Source organism: Pelophylax lessonae (genome assembly GCF_965119305.1).
Source record: "Pelophylax lessonae genome assembly, chromosome: 2".
Lineage (NCBI taxonomy): Eukaryota > Metazoa > Chordata > Amphibia > Anura > Ranidae > Pelophylax > Pelophylax lessonae.
Window position 1 is genome coordinate 362799733 of NC_138769.1, and position 23149 is coordinate 362822881.

A 23149-nucleotide genomic window follows, 5' to 3' on the forward strand; every position below is an offset into this window, starting at 1 on the left:
TTTATTTGTCCTTTATAATTTAAAAGCATTACTCTAAACCTTGGTGATTTTTTTTTTAATTTACAGTGTAACAAAACAAGACAAAACACATTTTTTTTCAAAATAGGACTTTTTCAGGTGAAGCCTAAGCATAACAAAAAGCTGGTGTGATGAGATATTTCTATACACAATACAAAAATATTCAGGTCTAGAATACTGTATCCAGGACTGCTTGTACTATGTAAATAAATATTAAAACTTGTATTATTTTTCTGGGTAAATAGGAGTGCATGGTAGAAGTAAATGGAGCTTATTAGTACGTAGATCTATAGTTCTTTCCTAATAAAATATATATTCATATTGACTGGGTCTATAATAAAAACAGGCCGTATCTAAGCTTGTTTGACCAATGAACTGAAGTCATTGGTCTGCACTTTATCTGTCATGTGCCTTGCGCTGTTTTTTAACTTTATTTGTATTTATTTTTTGTGTTTTTAGATTTTTAGGCTATATTGTTAGTGTTATCTGTATGCACCGGGGGTCTAAGAGTAACGTAATTTCGATTCTCTGTATGTATGTATTGTACATGTGGAAGAATTGACAATAAAGTAGATTTGACTTTGATTTGACTTGACTTTGACTTATATAATACTGGCCAATAGAAGAACCAGCAAAGGATGCATTGTGCTTCATCCTGACACTGGTTTAAGTATTCAAATGAATTATTTCATACATTTTATTAGTCCATACATTTTAGACTTAACAAAGCACTTTTTTCCTATTTGCTCAGTTCAAGTTATGGTATTACCTAGAACACATTTTAGATGTACTATACATTTTCAACTAAATTGCATTAAGTCTATTTCTAAAGTTTGTTTTTCTAGGGGTTTCCTCCATCACAGACACAAAGCAACAACCAGCCAGTGTACTTATCTGTTTTCATCTTCTGATAGGTGATCAAGCTAACGTTTGAAGAGTTTGAACTGGAAAGAGGGTATGACACTCTTACAGTAGGAGATGGTGGAAATGTTGAGGACCAGAAGTCTGTACTTTATGTGTAAGTGCATTCATTTTTATTCTAATTATATATTTTAAAAAAGGGCTTATTGTAAGAGATGTTGATAGAAGCTTGGGTTCCCACTTGTAAAATAAATTCATCTATGGAACAGTCCTTTAAAATATTGGGCATAATTAGAAAAATAAATTACTTTCTATTTAATGTTTTGACTATTTCATTTTTCTTGTGCCTAAGGCATACTTTCCACCTGTCAGACTGTGCTGAATTCCAGAACAATAAAATAAGCATGGTTTTGACTAAATAAAATCAGATTTGAGGTAGGGTTTGAATGGAATATGAGTTTTGCTTAAAGCTGAGCTCCGGGCAAATATAAAAAATAAAACATCTTGTAGCGCTGTATTGCACTCACACTAGGAGAAGGTGGGCAAGTCACTTAGAGACTCAGAATCGGGTACAGTCTATATACACTTACAAGAAGCTAACTGAGCATAGTGGTGTCCTCATTAGTGATCTGCTGCCCCTTATTATCCTGTCAGCATTCTGGGGTTAAGTTGCTAACCAAACTGTGTTATGTGTTATGATGTATTTAAATGGTAAATGTAGGTGCTTGTCTGGAGTTAGGGAGGCTTCACACTGCCCAAGTACATTGCCACTGCTCATTGGAAAAAGTGAAGCTAACTGGCAGTTTTCGTTCTGGTTAGCTGTGCTTTTCCATAGATGTTTATGATGTTCAATGGTTTTGGTGCAGTTTCAGAAAGCGCACTAAAAATGCAGCATGTGGGAGTTTTGGTGCTTTTTTTAAAAATGCAGAGCCTCATGGAAGTCTATGAAAAAGGGCAGCTAACCCACACATAACCCACAAGTTAGCAACGCTTTAGCAAATGTGCAGCTGGACAGTGTGAATTCGCCCCTAAGCTATGCATAAAATTGTTGTAAATGTATCTTCAGTAGGCAACAGCCTTTTGATTATATTTTGTTTAAGACTTCCAGTTAGGTAGGCAACACTGGACTTGTATATAAGAAAAAATGCTTCTCTAATTCAGTACTATGTAGTAGAAAGTTTTGGGAAAGCAAACTCTTGCATTTCAGGACTTTGTTCTTTGTTGAAGTATAGTCACCCTTTTTTATGTTAAGTTAAAAAGGTTTCAAGTTCTCATGCATCAACCAATCAGTTTTAGGCCTGTACAGGAAAATGATATCTGAGGAACAAAGCTTTGAAACTAATTCTTTCTTCAAGCAAACCTGAAAGGCCTTGACAGGTTTAAATGTGAAATCTTTGTCCAAGAGCAGGTACCATGAAAGAAAGTCGGAAAATCGACTTCTGCCCAAATTTCTAATCCTTGTTCCACTTTGTTATTATGGGCCATGTAGACAGGCAATTCTGCCAATAGAGACACATCACCAGCAGCAGAATCACCAAAAATGAGGAACTACTTTCTCTAATAGACTTGAGCTCTTGCTTGACCAGAACACTGCAGGATTCCTATTGTTATTGAACAAGGGACATCTCTCTGGTCCAAAGTAAGTAAGGGGTAATCTCCTAAACAATACAAAGACAGCAATTAAAAACAACTGGTTCTAATACATTCCAGTTCTACTGAGAAAAATGTATTCTTTGTGTCCCCACTTGGGAGATTAATGATTTCCCCATATTTCCTGTTGTCACCGGCACAAAAAGTAAGGAAAAATCTCTCCAAAGGGGACACAGACTGCAACAGAAACTTAAAAGGGTTTTAACCCTTTCCCACTCTAACCAAAAAAAGTTTTAGCTACAAATCTCATTTTCAATTATCTGTAGATCTGGTAACATTTACATAAATACTTGAAAAACATACTAGTAATTCTTGTAGCAAGTTGAATTTTGGTGTCACAGATCCTTTAATAAATGCTGTGAAGTAGTAAACAAAGTGCAAGAGTGATTGATACACAAGATATGTTCATATACAAAGCTAATAGACCAGATGTAAGTTAGTTTTATATGACTTCCAAATGTAGTTTGCGACTTACTAATTAACATAGTTAGGCTTCATGTACACACTGCCTACTTTGACTGCTGGCTGTGGGAAAACACGAAATGCATTAAAATTGCAGCAAAATCACGCCACATTTTTTTTTCCAACAAAAAATTGCGCCACATTTTTATCCTGAGCGTTATTCTTCCACATTCAGGAGAGGGAGATTAAGGTAGCTTGAAGCTCCTCTAACCGCACCACCACCTAAACTCTGGTAAAAGCCCATGTGTATATTGACACGTATGCTTTTATGGAGTTTAATTTAAGAGCTTTGACAAAAAAAAATGCCAAAAGCTTCTAAAATCACGTTAAAGAGCTGATAGTGTACATGAAAACTTTAAATAGGTTGACTATTATAGTAAATGCTCATTGTTTCTCTTTCTTTTTTCTTCTAGTTTCCTCTTCTACCACTATGATAAAACAATCCTGGTTAAGGGTTTAACAAAAATAAAAGAAAAAACTCCTATTTCCAAAATTCTGTAGTAATGCTGCATAATGGCAGTTAACCAGAAAAATGCTCTGCCACCTTCAACTCCCTATTGGCACTAAATGTGCTGGTCAGCCTCACTGACAATTAGGAAAGCATGAGAGGGAAGGGGAGGAGCTTCACGTCTTAAGGCTGCTGGGGTGCTTTAAAAATAACATAAACATGTATGCCATGCTTGGACTAGGGGAGGAGCTTCACGTCCTAAGGCTGCTGGGGTGCTTTAAAAATAACATAAACATGTATGCCATGCTTGGACTAGGATCAGGTTAATATACAGGTTTGACTTCATACATTACCCTGGAAACCAAAGATATACAAAACACAACTAGATAATTTATTGGTTGCTACCACAAATGGAAAAGTACAGATTTAGGTGCCAAATGTATTATTCTGCACTAAAAACATAACAAAAAAAGAGTCAAAATTGAATATAAAAATGAAGGCACATGGATGTAAGACAGAAGACTAAAGCCCCGTACACACACACAGATCGTCGTCATACAAATGTTCGTCTTTTCTCCCCGGGATGTCGGTGTCTGTTGAAAAGTGCAAAGACAGCACAAGGACAGCACAAGAATTTTGTCCGCAGACTTCAGCTGACTGCAGAAGTGATGTCATGTAATGGTTAACTTTCCCTGTGTTTTTTATTTTCTGAGCATGCCCAGTCTTGCAAATCTGCGGTCTGTCGGCTGATTTCTGTACTGACAGGTGAACAATCGTCTGTTCTGGTGTCTGCAGACAAAAATTTTCATGTTTGCAAGAAAGACTCTTGTCCGCGGATTGTGTGCAGACATCTGTCGGAGGCACCATACTAACACGCGTACAATCGGCAGATCTTTCGTCCGCCGACGTTTGTATGACGACGATCTGTGTGTGTGTACGGGGCTTAACCATCCAAAATGTCCTAAGCAAAGCTTCTTGCGTGCACACAGCCAAACTCTCACTTGTGTAGTAGTATTGAACAGGTAGGGGTTTTCTTTAGCCATTGCTCCAAATCTTAATTGCCTTTTACATGTTCTATAACAGTCTGACAGGAGCCAGTGTCCCAGATCTCATAGTGAGCTCCAATCACCAGATGTGGCTTCTCTTCAGGACAGATTCTTCTGGAAGTAATTTGGGATTTAAAGCATCTTATGAAGGTGAGCCTGTCTGAATAGGATTGCTGTGTGTACGCAGATGTTTCACCATATGCTTCATTCGTTCACTTTAATAATCAGTGAAAAGAACAGAAATGATCTACCTCCTGAGCAATTGTGTGGATTTCATTAAAAACAGATTGTATTTCATATAACTTTAATGAATGCCTTTGTATTCAGTAAATGGACCATGGTGCTGATATCAACCAGTCAGATTAAGGTACATCAGTAAAACAGACAGACCTTCATGGAAACCTTCCCATGTTGCTTTGTAAGCTTGGTGATGTCCCTAAAGGTCCAAAACTGTCTCCATAGATTGAGCACTTCCAATAGTATAGTAAACCTCTACCACTGTGCAAAAAAATAAATATCATTTATAGTTCAGTTGGTTACATCAAAATGGTTTTAGACTTATTAATATTTCCTAAATATAAAACAACAGAGCAATTGAAAAATAGATATCCATAATACTTATTCACATGGGTGACCTGCTGCTCAGCACTATATGTACATCAAATATATTATTTATATAGTTTAAATGATTAAAGTGATATTAAAGTCTTGGCTTTTTTTCTTTAAAAATAACAAACATGTTATACTTACCTGCCCTGTGTGATGGTTTTGCACAGAGCATTCTTGTCAAGTCCCTGGGCGGTGCTGCTGGTCCCTCCCTCCATTTGAGTGCCCCCACAGGAAGCAGCTTGCTATGGGGGCACCTGAGCCCAGCCACTGCTCTGTGTGTCCATTCCGACATGGAGCCACAGCTCAGCTTGCTCTCTCTCTCCTCATTGGCTCACTGACTTTGATTGACAGCAGTGGGAGCCAATGGTCCAGCCTGTCAAGACTCTCCTACAACATTGCTGGATCAAGATGGGGCTCAGGTAAGTATTGGGGGACCTGCTGTGCACAGAAGGTTTTTTTCTTAATGCATAAAATGCATTAGGATAAAAATATAGTCACAATAAAAGTGCAGCGCTCTCCTTCAATAAAGTGCATTAAAATTATAGTGCATAAATAAATATCTGAAAACAGTGTAAAAATCATCTATGTATAATAAATTAACGTGAATCCATCTTTTCTTTTAAATATATATACATTCCATAAATAAATGATTCAATGTCCGTGAAAAAAAAAGTTTGCAGTCCCATACACACCTGCTTGAATGGACCTCACTAATTAAAGGAGGTCTATATGTGCTTTGCAGTGTTATAAGTGGCACCGCTCCCACTGGCCGTACACTCCAAATCCGTGGCTCTCAGCGTGGTGTCAATCATATAGGAGTCAACCATTGCTAATAAAAAGCATTTATTTCTGTAGCAGGATTTCTAGGTCTTGAGCCTAAGGTGGGCCTGCTATTGTTACCGGTAACACTTTCAGCACATTTGAGCAGTGAACCCAGGTATGAGAACTGAGACAATGACCATTCCGGCATCTTTGGTTTGTTTGTTTTATTGTATTTAGGGGATGGGAGAAGGGAATGAGTGGGATATTCCTCTGGCTCAACTAAGTACACTTTGGGACACTTGAAGAAAAATGCCTGTTGGCGCTGTCTTGACGCCAGCTGAATGCCGACCAGCGCTTTCTGACGCTTATAGATACTATAGTACTGAAACTGTGCTGGAACCTTGACTTTAATGCAGACGATCCAGGACTGTATAACACTTGACTCCTGACACTGCTTTGGCTCAAAATTCACTGAACAGCTCCCTCCAGCCCTTCACTGGCTGAGGTTGCTCTGTGTAGATACTTGTGCGGCTGCAACTCTCAACTTTGTATACTTCACACTGTACACTGACTCTTCAGGGCCCAAACTGCAGGTACCCCTCTAAAACTTCAGGCTCCTCTGATTAGGCACCCCCTTTAACAGCTGACTCCTGGATCCCTAGAACCTTCTCCGGAGTGGTCCCCTCTGACTCTAGGCAGACCCCCAGGGGCAGTCCACAGTACTCACGACCTTTGTAGGCTTTCCTGGAACTGGACCCCTCTTTCTCTCCGCTGGTTCTCAGCACACCGGATCCCCACTGCAGCTCAGCTTCACACTCTCTGTGGATTCCCAGGCTGCAACCCGAGGACATCCGCTTCCTCTGACAGGAGGAGAGACAGCCGTACTCTCCCTCCTGGGACTCTGCTTCCGCCAAAGATGCTGCATCATGCGTTCCCTTCAAACCTATATCCACTCCCAGAATCCTCTGCGGCAGAATCTGCCTTCTGGGGTATATACAAGCCTGACTGAGCCACTGATTGGGTTTCCTCCACTGCCCTATGAGAATCCTTTCACAGAGACAGTGGAGAGACTCCCCCCTCAGTAACCTCACCTGGGAGACATGACAGTCCAGCTGAAATCATGGCCCTGCTGTTAAGCAGCCAAGGCCCACTATACTTTACCTAGCACCTACCTGTAGGGTGCTACATTTCCATATAAAAATCCACTCACATTTCAGAAGTAAAAAACAAGCATTTCACAATACATTCCTCTGCATACACAGCTCCACCTAGTCCCAGCGTGATTACGTCACCGCCCACACCACGTGTAGTGCCCAATGGGCTTTCTCAAAGGCTCAGGCTAATGTGAAGGTACAGTATGTAAAGTACTATTAAAATTGTTAGCGCTGCATAAATACCTTAAATAAATAAATAAAAAATAAATCTATATTTCAGAAAATGGGAATGGAAAAGCCAAGTGTGAATTGGAACGCTATACTTTCTAGGTAGATTAAGAATTCAGTAAGTGAAGTACACATATATCCAATGAAATAGTATATATTTTTTTGTGCTTGCGCTAGTCTAGAGGACAAATAAGGAAAAAAGAAAGATTCAGTCCCGACAGTCAACAGTTCACATTCTCAGAGCTCCAGTTACAGCGCAAAGCCCAGCAACCAATGACAAACTTACTATTGAGTATGCAAAGAATTAAATTGCTAGCTGTATGCTTTGGAGAGTTTTTAGACATAAGGCACAGAGCTCTGGTTTAAAGCACAATGGAACCTTCTGTTTAAATCAGTTAAATACACTCACCGCCACTTTATTAGCTATACCTTGCTGGTACCAGGTTGGACCTACTTTTGCCTATAGAACTGCTTTATTTTTTCATGGAATAGATTCCACAAGGTGTTGGAAACATTCCTCAGATATTTTGGTCCATATTTACATGGTAGCATCATGCAGTTGCTGAAGATTTGTCGGCTGCACATCCATGATGCAAATCTCTTGTTCCACCACATCCCAAAGGTGCTCTATTGGATTGAGATCTGGTGACTGTGGAGGCCATTGGAGTACAATGAACTTATTGTCATGTTCAAGAAATCAGTGGTGAGATGATTTAAGTTGTGTGACATGAATCATTATCCTGCTGGAAGGAGCCATCAGAAGATGGGTACACTGTAGTCATAAAGAGATGGACATGGTCAGCAACAATACTCAGGTAGGCCGTGGCATTTAAATGATACTCAATTGGTACTAGAGGGCCCAAACAGCGCCAAGAAAATATCCCTCACACCATTACACCACCAACCTGAACCATTGATACAAGGCAGGGTGGATCCATGCTTTAATGTTGTTTACGCCAATTTCTGACCCTGCTCTCTGAATGTCACAGCTGGAATTGAGACTCATGTGACCATGCAATGTCTTTCCAATCTTCTATTGTCCAATTTTGGTGAGCCTGTGTGAATTGTAGCCTCAGTTTCCTGTTCTTAGCTGACAGGAGTGGCATCCAGTGTGGTCTCCTGTTGCTGCAGCCCATCTGCTTCAAGGTTCGATGTGTTGTGCATTCAGAGATGGTATTCTGTATACAAAGTGAGAGGTTATTTGAGTTACCGTTGCCTTTCTATCATCTCAAACCAGTCTGCCTATTCTCCTCTGACATCAACAAGGCATTTTCATCCACACAACTGCTGCTCACTGTATATTTTTCAGACCTTTCTCTGTAAACCCTAGAGATGGTTGTGTGAAAATCCCAGTAGATCAACAGTTTTTGAAATACCAGTCCATCTGGCACCAACAACCATGTTCAAAGTCACTTAAATACCCTTTCTTCCCCATTCTGTTTCGGTTTAATCCTCAGCAAGTCATCTTCACCGTGTCTAGATCCCTAAGTACATTGAGTTGCTGCCATGTATTGGCTGATAGCAACTTGTGTTAGCAAGAAATTGAACAGGAGTACCTAATAAAGTGGCTGGTGAGTGTGTATTCTATGTGCATCAAAGCAAAAAGGTGTTCAATGCGCTACAAGTTGATTTTTCTAACGCAGCTACAGTCTTCATATAAAAGCATGTCAGCAGCTGTCTTTGTGGGAACAGTAGTCTCGTTGCTGAGATCTGATAGTTCTGCAATCAGCAAAGCTCATGCTCCTCTCTGATTGGACAGTCCATTCACCCATATGGACCTGCAGATGTAAACCAGCTTGTGTTCGCTTACAACCACCTACCTCCAAATTCAATCCGGTCTACTAAACACAAACGGAAAGGGGATCTGTTTTCCTCCATGTAGGCGGATCAGATCAGATCAGATCAGAGGTAGTTGTACGGACACACTACATAAACTGAGTGAACATGGACCTGTCATCTGCCCATTTTGCTTTGATCAGCAGGGGATCAGCCAACAGATGCCAACCCTACTGATCAAAATTGAAAGCGCCCATGAGAAAGGTGCCTCTGTGTATTAGTGCTTCACAGTTTATTCCTATGATTACAATAGCATGGATTTCCCCAGCAGCTCAATGCATACTTATATATATTGGCACTCTATAACCATCAAAAAAATCATGATGTTTCGTGAGAATAGTCAGATATTCATATGATAACTTTGAAGATTTAAAGGACAAGCCAGATCTAACAACACAACTCTTCAAAAAGTATAGGTGTAAGAACTGGTTCACACTGGTGTGATGCGATTCAGTGCCAGCTCCTGTATTGCACTTAGATCGCACACTGGTTCACACTGACATTTGCGAACTGATGGGGGGGTGTCAAAGTAAAATTAATGAACCCTCCCAGATCGGTGACAGATCGCAGTGCGAACTGTCACATGGTGCAGAAATCACACCCATGTGAATACCCGTGAACACCCATGCAATCCGATTCCAGTGCAGACTAAAAAAGGGTTGTGCACCATTTTGGTGCCAATGAAATGTGATTTCAGCTATAGAGTTTGTATGGCTGAATTTGCATCGCACAGGCATTGCAAGTGATCTGCACAGCAATGCGGTACGAATCTCATGCGATGTCTGTGACCACACAAGTACGAACTCAGCCTTCTTAGTAAAAGCACCAAAGGAAATGCATCATCCATTCCTGACACAGACATATCGTGCTTGTTATTAAAGACATATTAGGCATAATACATCATTGACTTCATAATTTCTCAAAGGGATGTACGTTAGAAAATTGCAAATGTGTTTCAACCATAATAATCACATATTAATGTCCATAGTGAAAATAGCAGTAGATCAATGAACGTTAATCACTGACTTGTTGTTACGGATTGCTGCACCTTTACAATGTTTATCATTTAAAAAGTAATTGTACACAGGACAGCATTCTTTGATGGATTGCTTACATATGTGTATGCTATCTTCCCATTGATTGCTAAAAATGTAGCTTGAAAGATATGCTTTTGTTAGGGTTTGCTTATGCAGATATGGTTGTAATTAATGAAGCTGAGGACCATTCACATCAATACAACAAAAGTTGCAGGATAAAACAGACATGAATGATGGTTTTGTGAAAAATGATCTTTGGTGATGTATTTTAACTCCACATTTATTATGTGCCAAAATCCCTAACTGAAGGAGTACTTGATAAGAATGACAGTTTTATTTTAAAGAGTATTACATTGAATTTCAGTTATAATACTTGACAATATAAATATAGCTTAGTGATAGCAAGCGGGGCTTGTGTGTCCAGAGTGACAACTAATATTATTAGTTTTGACTTACAGTCTTGCATTTTCCTAAATGTATTAGTGTTTCCAAGGGCCCGTTCACGCAGGCAGCTGGGGGAGTGGAGGGACAATGAAAACAGGCGGTTGAGCTACAGTTTTACTGCACCCCAACCGTCCGCCTAAAGAAGAGCATGCAGCTGCAGAGGACTGTACGTATGCTGCAGCAAAAATTAGGAAGTATGTTGCATTCGGCAGGCGGTATCACTGCCAAACACCACCCATTTAAGTGTATAGGATCATACCACTTCTACCGTGTGTAATGAGCATGGTTGCAGTGCACTGGTGCCAGGGGCAGACTGGCAACTTTCAGCCCAGGGGGCAATTTCAAACCTAAGGCCCATGGTACAGTGACTCAGCCCCGCTCCCATTCTCCCTCTTCCTGTCCTCATCCTGGCTGTCATTCGCCAGGCTGAAGCTCCACTCCTGATACTCTCTACTTATTGGCTGAATCCTGGTTGCTGACCTGGCCAGCAGGGGGCAGTGTGGGGGAGGTGGGACAGCTTGGTTGGGGCTGGCTGCGGGAGGAGAGTCTCCAGTGGGGCAATAAACTGGCCTCTGCTCAGACACAGTTTACACCATTCCATGCAGGGAGGGGTGCTGCGCTCTGTCCTTGTCTTCAACCCGCACTCAGTAGGTCAGCGGCAGGGAATTTTTACTTCTCTTCACCAGGAATCTTTTAGGCATGTCTGTAGCATAAGCGGTGCAGCCTTTTTATGGGGCATCAGAACGGATCAGGGGGTAATTGCCCCCCTGCCCCCTGGCCCAGTCCTCACCTGACTGGAGCCAAATTTACAGGGTTGAAACAGTTGGTGAGGAATAGATATATTGTCTCCTATTGGCCTATGAATCACCTCTTAAATGCGATCCACTGTAGATCGCTTTTCAGAGAGGCCAAGTCCCAAGACCCAAGAGGATTTCTACACTTCTGTTAGTTTTTAATTTAGGATCTGTGATATTAAGATGCTTAATATCACATCCGTGTATTCAAAGCAAAAATCCATTTACCAAGATAAATTATTTATTTAAACTGCATATTTTTATATCATCAATGCACATAAGGTAATGGAAAGAAATCAGTATTTTTTCTCATGAAGCAGATAATCACTATTTTAAACCCCTGATTCATGATGCTCAATACCTTTTTATAAAGTGTTCCTTTTTTTTTTTTTTTTTTTGCTCTACTTACTAATCAAGTCATAGAATTTCACAATTTTTTCTAGAAAGGAGCTAGTTATATTTTAAGGAGCAATACCATGTTATCTGATAATCTTCGTGAACTTACTTTTATATACATATTTTTTCATAAACAGTATTAAAATACTGCATAAAGTATTGGAAGAAATAGGGTAATTGCGTTGATAATTTGAGGTAAATCCTTTTCTTATTTCTAAATGGTAAACCCTTACTTATACTCAGTGAAGTGGCTAGTCTCAGGTGATATACAGAGATTAAACAAATCCTCCTGCATACAGTGGGGATCGAAAGTTTGGGCACCCCAGGTAAAAATTTGTATTAATGTGCATTAGGAAGCCAAGGAAAGATGGAAAAATATCCAAAAGGCATCAAATTACAGATTAGACATTCTTATAATATGTCAACAAAAGTTATATTTTATTTCCATCATTTACACTTTCAAAATAACAGAAAACAAAAAAATGGCGTCTGCAAAAGTTTGGGCACCCTGCAGAGTTAATATCTTGTACTGTCCCCTTTGGCAAGTATCACAGCTTGTAAATGCTTTTTGTAGCCAGCCAAGAGTCTTTAAATTCTTGTTTGAGGTATCTTTGCCCATTCTTCCTTACAAAAGTCTTCCAGTTCTTTGAGATTTATGGGCTATCTGTCACGCACTGCTCTTTTAAGGTCTAGCCATAGATTTTCAATTATGTTGAGGTCAGGAGATTGTGAAGGCCATGGCAAAACCTTCAGTTTACGCCTCTTGATGTAATTCTCCGTGGATTTTGAGGTGTGTTTAGGATCATTATCCATTTGTAGAAGCCATCCTCTCTTTAACTTCAGCTTTTTCACAGATGGCATCAAGTTACCATCCAAAATTTGCTGACATTTTATTGAATCAATTTTTCCTTCTACTCGTGAGATGTTCCCTGTGCCACTGGCTGCAATACAACCCCAAAGCATGATTGATCCACCCCCATGCTTAACAGTTGGACAGAGGTTATTTTCATTAAATTCTGTGCCCCTTCTACTCCAAACGTACCTTTGCTCATTCCGGCCAAAAAGTTACTATACACAGCTGCGCCATAATCTGTTAGCTCCAGATGTAGTAAATGTCTCCCAATATAACTAATAAGAGCCAGAGAGCACAGGAAGTTATCATCTAAATCAGACGTCACTAAATGGTGGACCGTGGTCCGGATCTGGACCGAGTCACTGCCCCATCTGGACCCAATCTGGGCAATGTATAGGGGCAGGATACACTATTGTGTGTGGGGGGGATGTGAAGGGGGGCAGAAAGGAATACTGAGGGGGGGGGGAAGGGGAAGAGATCTCTAATGTGGGGGGGGGGTGATGTAAAGGGTCAGAGAGCACTACTGCAGGTGGGCCATGCTGTTGAGGGGGTAATGTAAAGGAGAGTGATGTGAGAGAGGCAGAGGATACTACTGTGGCGGGTGATGTGAGAGGGGCAGAGGACACTACTGTGTGGGGGTGATGTGAAAGGGACAGAGGACTTGATAAAGCGCATAGCGCGAAACATGTAGTCATGGCAACCATATAGCTTGTGTTCCACCCTGGTTCCTGGTATTTCCCTGCAAGTGGCGCCTGTCCGGCTGATGTCACCGCTACGGAACTACAGCGGAGTCCTTTCATCCTCGCACTGGCTGGTTTCCGACTTTGTGCACACACTGCTCAGCAGTCCTGGGAGACTGACCTCCTTGCACTCTTGTTGCTTGCTGCCAGGTGCCCTTGTCCACTCCAGCCCAGGGGGATGTAAGCATTTTATGTACTTTGTTTTTCGGTTATCAATACCAATAAACTGTTAACCCTTTCTATACTGGATGTTCACCTGACTTCCTTATCCATTGCATCCCGGTGTGGTTCATGCGCTGCCTTCCTCATGTACTTTTGTCCATATCAGCACCCTTCCTATGCTTGTTGGCTAGCAGCAGAAAAACCACTGGGGAGCCTCACAGGCTTATTTCTATCCCTCCACCCTAACCCCAGGAGCACCAGATTTGTGATTATTGCTTTGACTTCTGGACTGGATTTTTTCCTATGGCTGCCCTGGGTGCGAATCTCTTTTCTGAGCCATTAGTTGGCTAACAGCAGAACAACCGCTGGGGAGCCTCACAGGCTTACTTCTATCCCTCCTCCCTACAGGCATCCCAGGAGCGCCTGGTTTATGATTATTGCTTTGAAAGGGACAGAGAACACTACTGTGAGGGGTGATGTGAAAGGGTTAAAGGACACTACTGTGGGGGGTGATGTGTAAGGGCAGAGGACCCTACTGTGGGGGGGTGATGAGAGGGGCAGAGGACACTACTGTGGAGGGTGATGTGAGAGGGGCAGAGAACACTACTGTGGGGGGGGGGGGGGTGTGAAGGGGTTAGAGGACACTACTGTGGGGGGGTGATGTGAGAGGGGCAGAGGACACTACTGTGGGGGTGATGTGAAAGGGGTTAAGGACACTATCGGGTGTGATGTGTGGAGGCAGAGGACACTGCTGTGGGGGGTGATGTGAGAGAGGCAGAGGACATTACTGTGGGGAGGTTCTGTGGGGGGGGGGGTAGAAGACACTACTGTGGGGGGTGATGTGAGTGGGGCAGAGGACACTACTGTGGAGGGTGATGTGAGAGCAGCAAATAACACTACTGTGGGGGGTGATGTAAAAGGGTTTGAGGACACTACTGTGGGGGTGATGTGTGAGGGCAGAGGACACTACTGTGGGGGGTGATGTGAGAGGGGCAGAGGACACTACTGTGGGGGGTGATGTGAGGGGGCAGAGGACACTACTGTAGGGGTGATGTGAGAGAGCCAGAGAACACTACTAAGCAGGGAGATGTGAGAGGAGTAGAGGACACTACTGTGGCGGGTGATGTGAAAGGGGTAGAGGACACTACTGTGGGGGGGGGGGGTGATGTGAGGGGGCAGAGGACACCACTGTGGGGGGGGGTGTTGTGAGAGGGGCAGAGCACTACTGTAGGGTGTGATGTCGGGGGGTAGAGGACACTAATGTGGGGGTGATGTGTGAGGGCAGAGGACACTACTGTGGGGGTGATGTGAGAGGGGCAGAGGGCACTACTGTGGGGGAGTGGGGGATGATGTGAGGAGGCAGAGGACACTACTGTGGGGGGTGATGGTAGAGAGGCAGAGGACACTACTGTGGGGGGGTGTTGTGAGAGGGGCAGAGGACACTACAGTGGGGTGTGATGTGAGGGGATAGAGGACACTACTGTGGGAGGTGATGTGAGAGGGGCAGAGGACACTACAGTGGGGTGTGATGTGGGGGGGGGGGTAGAGGACACTACTGTGAGGGGTGTTGTGTGAGGGCAGAGGACACTACTGTGGGGGTGATGTGTGAGGGGCAGAGGACACTACTGTGGGGGGTGATATGAGGAGGCAGAGGACACTACTGTGGGGGGTGATATGAGGAGGCAGAGGACACTACTGTGGGGGGTGATATGAGGAGGCAGAGGACACTACTGTGGGGGTGATGTGAGAGGGGCAGAGGACACTACTGTGGGGTGTGATGTGAGGGGGCAGAGGACACTACTGCGGGGGTGATGTGAGAGGGGCAGAGGACACTACTGTGGGGTGTGATGTGAGAGGGGCAGAGGACACTACTGTGGGGTGTGATGTGAGGGGGCAGAGGACACTACTGTGGGGAGGAAGTGATGGTAGAGGGGCAGAGGACGCTGCTGTGGGGGGAGGTGATATGATAGGGGCAGAGGGCACTGCTGTGCTGTGGGGGCTGATGTGAAGGGGGGAAAAGAACAATACAGAGGGAACTGATGTAAGAACAGGATTGTGATATAAGAGCAGGGGGGCTTTAATGTGAAGGACCTGAGTCATGGCATAAACATGAGATTCAGACCTCTGCTGGAAGAAAATTTTTACTGATCAGACATCTGTGAATTTTAATTCAATACCCCTAATCTAAAAAGATTCCTTTGTGAACCATTGTGAACTGAACCTGTTATTATAACCTGATTGGGATTAGAGGAAATATTGCCTTGTGTTTCCTTTAATATCTGTACCGGGTCCCAGTGTAAACTAGGATTATGGTAATGTAAAACTGTATCCATTAAGAAATTTGATCAAACGAGGTTAGAAATGTAAGCATGTGGAATACTAGCATATTTGATATCAGTTATGTTATTATGTGGATTGTATCTCAATTTCTTTGGGATCCCACATTCCGATTAGTTCTGTTCTAGCCTCTGCTCTTTTTCATTCCTCATAAATCTGAAAGGCAGCCCTAATTAATCCAGGCTCGGTGACTATCTGAGCTCCTTGTATATATTTTATTATTTTTTTTGTAGTTTGAGTTACTAATCTCCTGTAACCAGATTATTGGGAGGAGACAAGCCAGAGGCATTTCCTAGGCTTAGAACTTAATTCCTCAGATGTTCTTTTAATCTTGGATATAAAACAAATATAAAAGGTGTTGATAATTAAGGTCTGTCTCTTCCTTCCTAGCTTAATGTGTCAAGCTATAAAACAGACAGAGAAGGTGATCTAAACCATTTATGTTTCATTTTTCAAACAATCCTGAACTCCAGGCACATATTAAAATCAACATTTTTTTTTTCCTTATTTTTTTTTTCTTTTCTCTCTTGTCAGTACTTTGTTTTTTCCTAATATGCTTTTCTAAAATGCAGCCTAGTCTGTAAGCCTAGGATTATGAAGTATTACCGAAATGTTCATATTAAGACTGGATTTGAGCATAAAATGTTTCCATTTTATTTTTTCCATATGGATATTTTTTTCTCCTTTTATTTTCTTTCAATAAAAAAATAATGAATGAAAGATATTAACTGCACTAATCAGTCCAGTAATAGATTAATTAAGAAATCAGTAAATGTAATGTAACACACAGCTAGAAAAATTACCTAAATCATTCTTGATGTCAGCCAACTGTAATCATCTTTAGTGATGATTACAGCACTCTGGGGGAGAATTGGGAACCTAGAGGACCTCCTTATCATAGAGGTCCTTTTTAATTAAACCCAGCCTTGTGCGTAAACCCCTTTTACTGAAAGGGTAGTTGATGCTTGGATAAACTACCAGCAGAGGTAGTGAGACCGTCAACAGTAAATGGATTCAAACATGCTTGGGACAAACATAGATAGATATAGTCAGACAAGAAAGTTAATGAAAAAACAAAAATAAAAAATGGACTACTCAGTCTTTTTCTGCCATCATATTTCTATGTGTCTTTGTAGCTGAGTTTTATATCTGTCCATAAATGTCCATTCATTATGGATTCACTGATTTCACAAACTGTCCATGAATTTACTCATGGTAGTCCCCAGATGGGGACTTTCTGATCATGTTGTCCCAGTGAATAATGTTACCAGCATTTTGAAATTGAAATTCCATAGGAAAATGAGCCATAGGATGATCCCTGTTGGCATTAGCCTCCAATCGTCCATGAGGGTGACCAATTTAGGGCTTTGGGGCAGCTTGCTTCTGCTATTTCACTGTCCAGTCACAGGCTGTGACAGTTATAAAACCAGGCTGCGTTGTTCCATTGCAGCACAAAGGACCCAGGGAGTACAGAACCGGGTTGAGCTACCTGGCAGGGGTACCTGGATAACAAGACTAGAGACAGGTAAGGTGTTCTGGTAATATCATGATTGAAACTGTTCTTTAAAAAAGACTCTGAAATGGCTTCTGTTATGGACCTTGATGTTACTCTAGACACAGTAGATGCTTCATAAAGTAACCATAAAAAAGCATCACTCCCTAAATATGTGCACCTTTCCCACTTTGGTGTTGGCCCTTTTTTTAAAAAAAGCAATGCTCCAGGGGCAATTACCCCCAGTCTCTTTTGATGGCTGCCCAAAATAAAAGTAAACAACAATCTGTACATATAAAGGAATTTCCAATCTATCTGTAAGAGAACAAAATATTAATGAGAGTTGGGCTTTGTTTATGCTCCTCAGTACTAAAAATTCTTACTCAAAATTCAATTTAAGCTTCTCACAGAAGCTACAGCAAGTCAGATTGCGCTCTTACCTCATTCCCTTGCTGGAGGATGCTTCCATAAGATGGATCCTCCAGCAAACCAGGCTCAAATAGAATTAAAAAAAAAAAGTCCGTCATTGTGTTTTACCATATTTAAAGAATAAAATTTTAATAAAACTCAAAATTTGCACTAAAATGGAAAAGTGCACTTTAAATCATGCACATGGATATATGGCTTGTAGGTATATAATATGCTGCCCCCTTAAGAAAAATCAAGAAATCAGCATCACTTTCTAACCATGCATTCCAAGCACATTTCTTGTTTATGGAGGTGGAGTCAAGCCAAACCAAACAGGAAGTGTGGTTGTTAATATATATATCTATCTATATCTATATCTATATATATATATATATCTATCTATATATATATATATATATATATATATATATATAGATATAGTGCCTTGCAAAAGTATTCAGCCCCCCTTAACTTTTCGACCTTTTGCCACATTTCAGGCTTCAAACATAAAGATATAAAACTGTAATTTTTGTTAAGAATCAACAACAAGTGGGACACAATCATGAAGTGGAACGAAATTTATTGGATATTTCAAACTTTGTTAACAAATAAAAAACTGAAAAATTGGGCGTGCAAAATTATTCAGCCCCTTTACTTTCAGTGCAGCAATCTCTCTCCAGAAGTTCAGTGAGGATCTCTGAATGATCCGATGTTGACCTAAATGACTAATGATGATAAATAGAATCCACCTGTGTGTAATCAAGTCTCCGTATAAATGCACCTGCACTGTGATAGTCTCAGAGGTCCATTTAAAGCGCAGAGAGCATCATGAAGAACAAGGAACACACCAGGCAGGTCTGAGATACTGTTGTGGAGAAGTTTAAAGCCGAATTTGGATACAAAAAGATTTCCCAAGCTTTAAACATCCCAAGAAGCAATTTGCAGCCGATAATATTGAAATGGAAGGAGTATCAGACCACTGCAAATCTACGTAGACCTGGCCATCCCTCTAAACTTTCAGCTCATACAAGGAGAAGACTGATCAGAGATGCAGCCAAGAGGCCCATGATCACTCTGGATGAACTGCAGAGATCTACAGCTGAGGTGGGAGACTCTGTCCATAGGACAACAATCAGTCGTATACTGCACAAATCTGGCCTTTATGGAAGAGTGGCAAGAAGAAAGCAATTTCTTAAAGATATCCATAAAAAGTGTCGCTTAAAGTTTGCCACAAGCCACCTGGGAGACACAGCAAACATGTGGAAGAAGGTGCTCTGGTCAGATGAAACCAAAATTGAACGTTTTGGCAACAATGCAAAACGTTATGTTTGACGTAAAAGCAACACAGCTCATCACCCTGAACACACCATCCCCACTGTCAAACATGGTGGTGGCAGCATCATGGTTTGGGCCTGCTTTTCTTCAGCAGGGACAGGGAAGATGGTTAAAAATTGATGGGAAGATGGATGGAACCAAATACAGGACCATTCTGGAAAAAAACCCGATGGAGTCTGCAAAAGACCTGAGACTGGGACGGAGATTTGTCTTCCAACAAGACAATGATCCAAAACATAAAGCAAAATCTACAATGGAATGGTTCACAAATAAACATATCCAGGTGTTAGAATGGCCAAGTCAAAGTCCAGACCTGAATCCAATCGAGAATCTGTGGAAAGAACTGAAAACTGCTGTTCAAAAACGCTCTCCATCCAACCTCACTGAGCTCGAGCTGTTTTGCAAGGAGGAATGGGCAAAAATTTCAGTCTCTCGATGTGCAAAACTGATAGAGACATACCCCAAGTGACTTACAGCTGTAATCGCAGCAAAAGGTGGCTCTACAAAGTATTAACTTATGGGGGCTGAAAAATTTTGCACGCCCAATTTTTCAGTTTTTTATTTGTTAAACAAAATTGAAATATCCAATAAATTTCGTTCCACTTCATGATTGTGTCCCACTTATTGTTGATTCTTCACAAAAAAATTACAGTTTTATATCTTTGTTTGAAGCCTGAAATGTGGCAAAAGGTCAAAAAGTTCAAGGGGGCCGAATACTTTCGCAAGGCACTGTATATATAGTACCTCACAAAAGTGAGTACACCCCTCACATTTTAGTAAATATTTTATTTTATCTTTTCATGTGACAACACTGAAGAAATGACACATTGCTACAATGTAAAGTAGTGAGTGTACAGCTTGTATAGCAGTGTAAATTTTCTGTCCCCTCAAAATAACTCAACACACAGCCATTAATGTCTAAACCGCTGGCAAAAGTGAGTACACCCCCTAAGTGAAAATGTCCTCCAAATGGGGCCCAAAGTGTTGATAGTTTGTGTGGCCACCATTATTTTCCAGCACTGCCATAACCCTCTTGGGCATGGAGTTACCAGAGCTTCACAGGCTGCCATTGGAGTCTTCTTCCACCCTTCCATGAAGACATCATGGAGCTGGTGGAAGTTAGAAACCTTGCACTCCTGCACCTTCTGTTTGAAGATGCCCCACAGATGCTCAATAGGGTTTATGTCTGGAGACATGCTTGGCCAGTCAATCACCTTTACCATCAGCTTCTTTAGCAAGGCAGTGGTCCTCTTGGAGGTGTATTTGGGGTCGTTATCATGTTGGAATACTGCCCTGCGGCCCAGTCTCTGAAGGGAGGGGATCATGCTCTGCTTCAGTATGTCACAGTACATGTTGGCATTCATGGTTCCCTCAATGAACAGTAGCTCCCCAGTGCCTGCAACACTCATGCAGCCCCAGACCATGACTCTCCCACCACCATGCTTGACTGTAAGCAAGATGCACTTGTCTTTGTACTGCTCACCTGGTTGCCACCACACATGCATGACACCATCTGAACCAAATACGTTTATCTTGGTCTCATCAGACCACCTGACATGGTTCCAGTAATCAATGTCGTTAGTCTGCTTGTCTTCAGCAAACTGTTTTCAGGCTTTTTTGTGCATCATCTTTATAAGAGACTTCCTTCCGGGACGACAGCCATGCAGACCAATTTGATGTAGTGTGCGGTATATGGTCTGAGCACTGACAGGCTGACCCCCCACCCCTTCAACCTCTGCAGCAATGCTGGCAGCACTCATACATCTATTACCCAAAGACAGCCTCTGGATAGGATCCTGAGCATGTGCACTCAACTGCTTTGGTCGACCATAGCGAGGCCTGTTCTAAGTGGAATTTGTCCTGTTGAACTGCTGTATGGTCTTGGGCACAGTGCTGCAGCTCAGTTTAAGGGTCTTGGCAATCTTCTGATAGCCTAGGCCATCTCTATGTCGAGCAACCATTTTTTCAGATCCTCAGAGAGTTCTTTGCCATGAGGTGGCATGCTGAACTTCCAGGGATCAGTATGAGAGAGTGATAGAGATGACACCAAATTTAACACACCTGCTGCCCATTCACACCTGAAACCTTTTAACACTAACAAGTCACATGACATTGGGAAGGGAAAATGGCTAATTGGGCCCAATTTGGACATTTTCACTTAGGGGTGTACTCAAAAATTAGCTGAGGGGAGGTTACATAAAAAAAAAATGCTTATGCTCAAAAAAGCTCAAATAAGCTAAATAAAAACGTACAAAAGAGTACAAAAAAGCACAAGATTCTTCAAGCTTTTATGCAGAGAAATATAAGCTTAAATGCCTGTAAAAGCAGCTTTTTTTTTTTTTGAGCTGCAGTGTGCCTAAGAGGCAGGAATAAAAAAAAAACACTGCCAGGACCAGCAGATTTTGAGCAGAAAAAACGCTAAACACTGCTAAAAGCTGATAACCGCGCCTAAAATCTAGCACTTGAGCAATAAATTATTTATGCTGGCCAATGAAATTATTAACCGCCTAAGAGCTTGATGCCTGTAAAAGCCCCTAAAAACGTATAAAAAGCTTTAGACACTTTTACAAGCGCCAAGCATTTTTTCTGCAAAAACGCTGCTGGCTTCTAGGAGAGTTAAATAAACGTCCTGTGTGCATGAGGACTAAGCTGGATACAACGTTCTGGTGATTCACATTCACATAATGGGTTTCCACCACTATTCACATATGTTAGATTTTTAAGGGGGTAGAACTACACATTTGGGTTATTCGGTTCTATTAGGTGTGGGAACACATTTGGTCATTAGCAGCAAGCCCATTATATATTTTGGCAGTCATTTTATTTATATATATATATATATATATATATATATATATATATATATATATATATATATATATATATTGTAGCATTTGGGGGGTGTTTAGCTTAACCAGTGAGCTGAGTCCATGCCAGTTGTGCCGTTCAAAGGCTTGTTGGCCCACTTTTATTAAAGGAAAAGAAAAAAACATAGTCCAACCAGGATTTCCACACAAGGGTTTCAACTTTACACAGCAATAAAGAAAAAATAAATGAATACTTTCAAGCCACCTGGCTCCCTGGTCATCACTGCCGCTCAGGCTTTGACCTCGGTCCTCTTGACCCGGTAACAGTGCCCGTGTTTGGTACACACTCTGTACCCCTGCTGACACTCTCTTTTACAGCTTCCTTGCTGCTCCAGCTCACAGGTTTGGGCCAACCTACTTCTTTGTTAGACTGCACCGTGCAGACATGCACACTTCTCCCTTGCATACCAGGACTCCTCGGGTGGATGGAGCCAAGAACCCTGGTCCTGTCTCTACTAAAAGACCCACCTGCAGGCTGCACAATCAGTGTTCTGGCTGTTCCCAAGACCTGGTCCCAGGATTGGAGATTTCATCCCACCCATATTGCTATGAAATCTCCAGGCTCCAGGTCACCAACTGGATTTTATCAACCACAGGGGAAACTTAAAACACAGTCTCCTCCAAGTTAAACAGTCCTCCTGGAGCCTCTCAACCTGCCTTTTTGAGAATCCTGGGTGACATACCCACTCCCAGCTAACTGCACTATCACAATATATATATATATTATCACAATAGTAGAGTGGTGGTATTTGCACATAATATTTCTGCATGCAAATATAGTCTACCCTAGAATTGCCCACTCATTCAGACTAATGGCTAGCCTTTATGAAGGCATAACTAAAGGCTGGGCTTTATGAAGGCATATTGATATTTCTAAACCTTTCCCAAGACCATGCCCACTGTTTGCATCAGGAATGAGGGCTCCTCCAAAGAATACAATAAGCTTTTTACCCCCCTTTCAATCGCTCCCACCAGCCTGCCTTATGTAGAAAAGTACAGAGACCCAGTGATGATGTCACTGTATCTAAAAAAGGTATTTTGTTGAGGAGGGGAGAGAAAAGAGGGAAGTAAAATAAAAGCATACTAAACCTCATAGTCTATATCTATCGTCTACAATATATTTTGGTTTGTGATCTGATATAAAGGAAAGGATCAGGCTCATACCTCCAAAATGAACATTTTTGGCAGTATAATTTTTATAGATGCTATT

The 23149-nt window shown here is 41.7% G+C and overlaps 1 protein-coding gene across 2 annotated transcripts in view; it reads left to right on the forward strand.

Moving 5' to 3' along the window:
- The window catches only part of CSMD2 (CUB and Sushi multiple domains 2), a 1446274-nt gene that overhangs the window by 976082 nt on the left and 447043 nt on the right, over window positions 1-23149 (forward strand). Inside the window, exons 11-12 of one of the 2 annotated variants that reach the window (XM_082247591.1) lie at window positions 933-1036; window positions 4523-4635. The exons of the other annotated variant lie outside the window; for it this stretch is intronic. Of the exons in view, the coding sequence (XP_082103717.1) occupies window positions 933-1036; window positions 4523-4635 (217 nt within the window). The remainder of the gene's footprint in view (window positions 1-932; window positions 1037-4522; window positions 4636-23149) is intronic. 2 annotated transcript variants of the gene reach the window in all.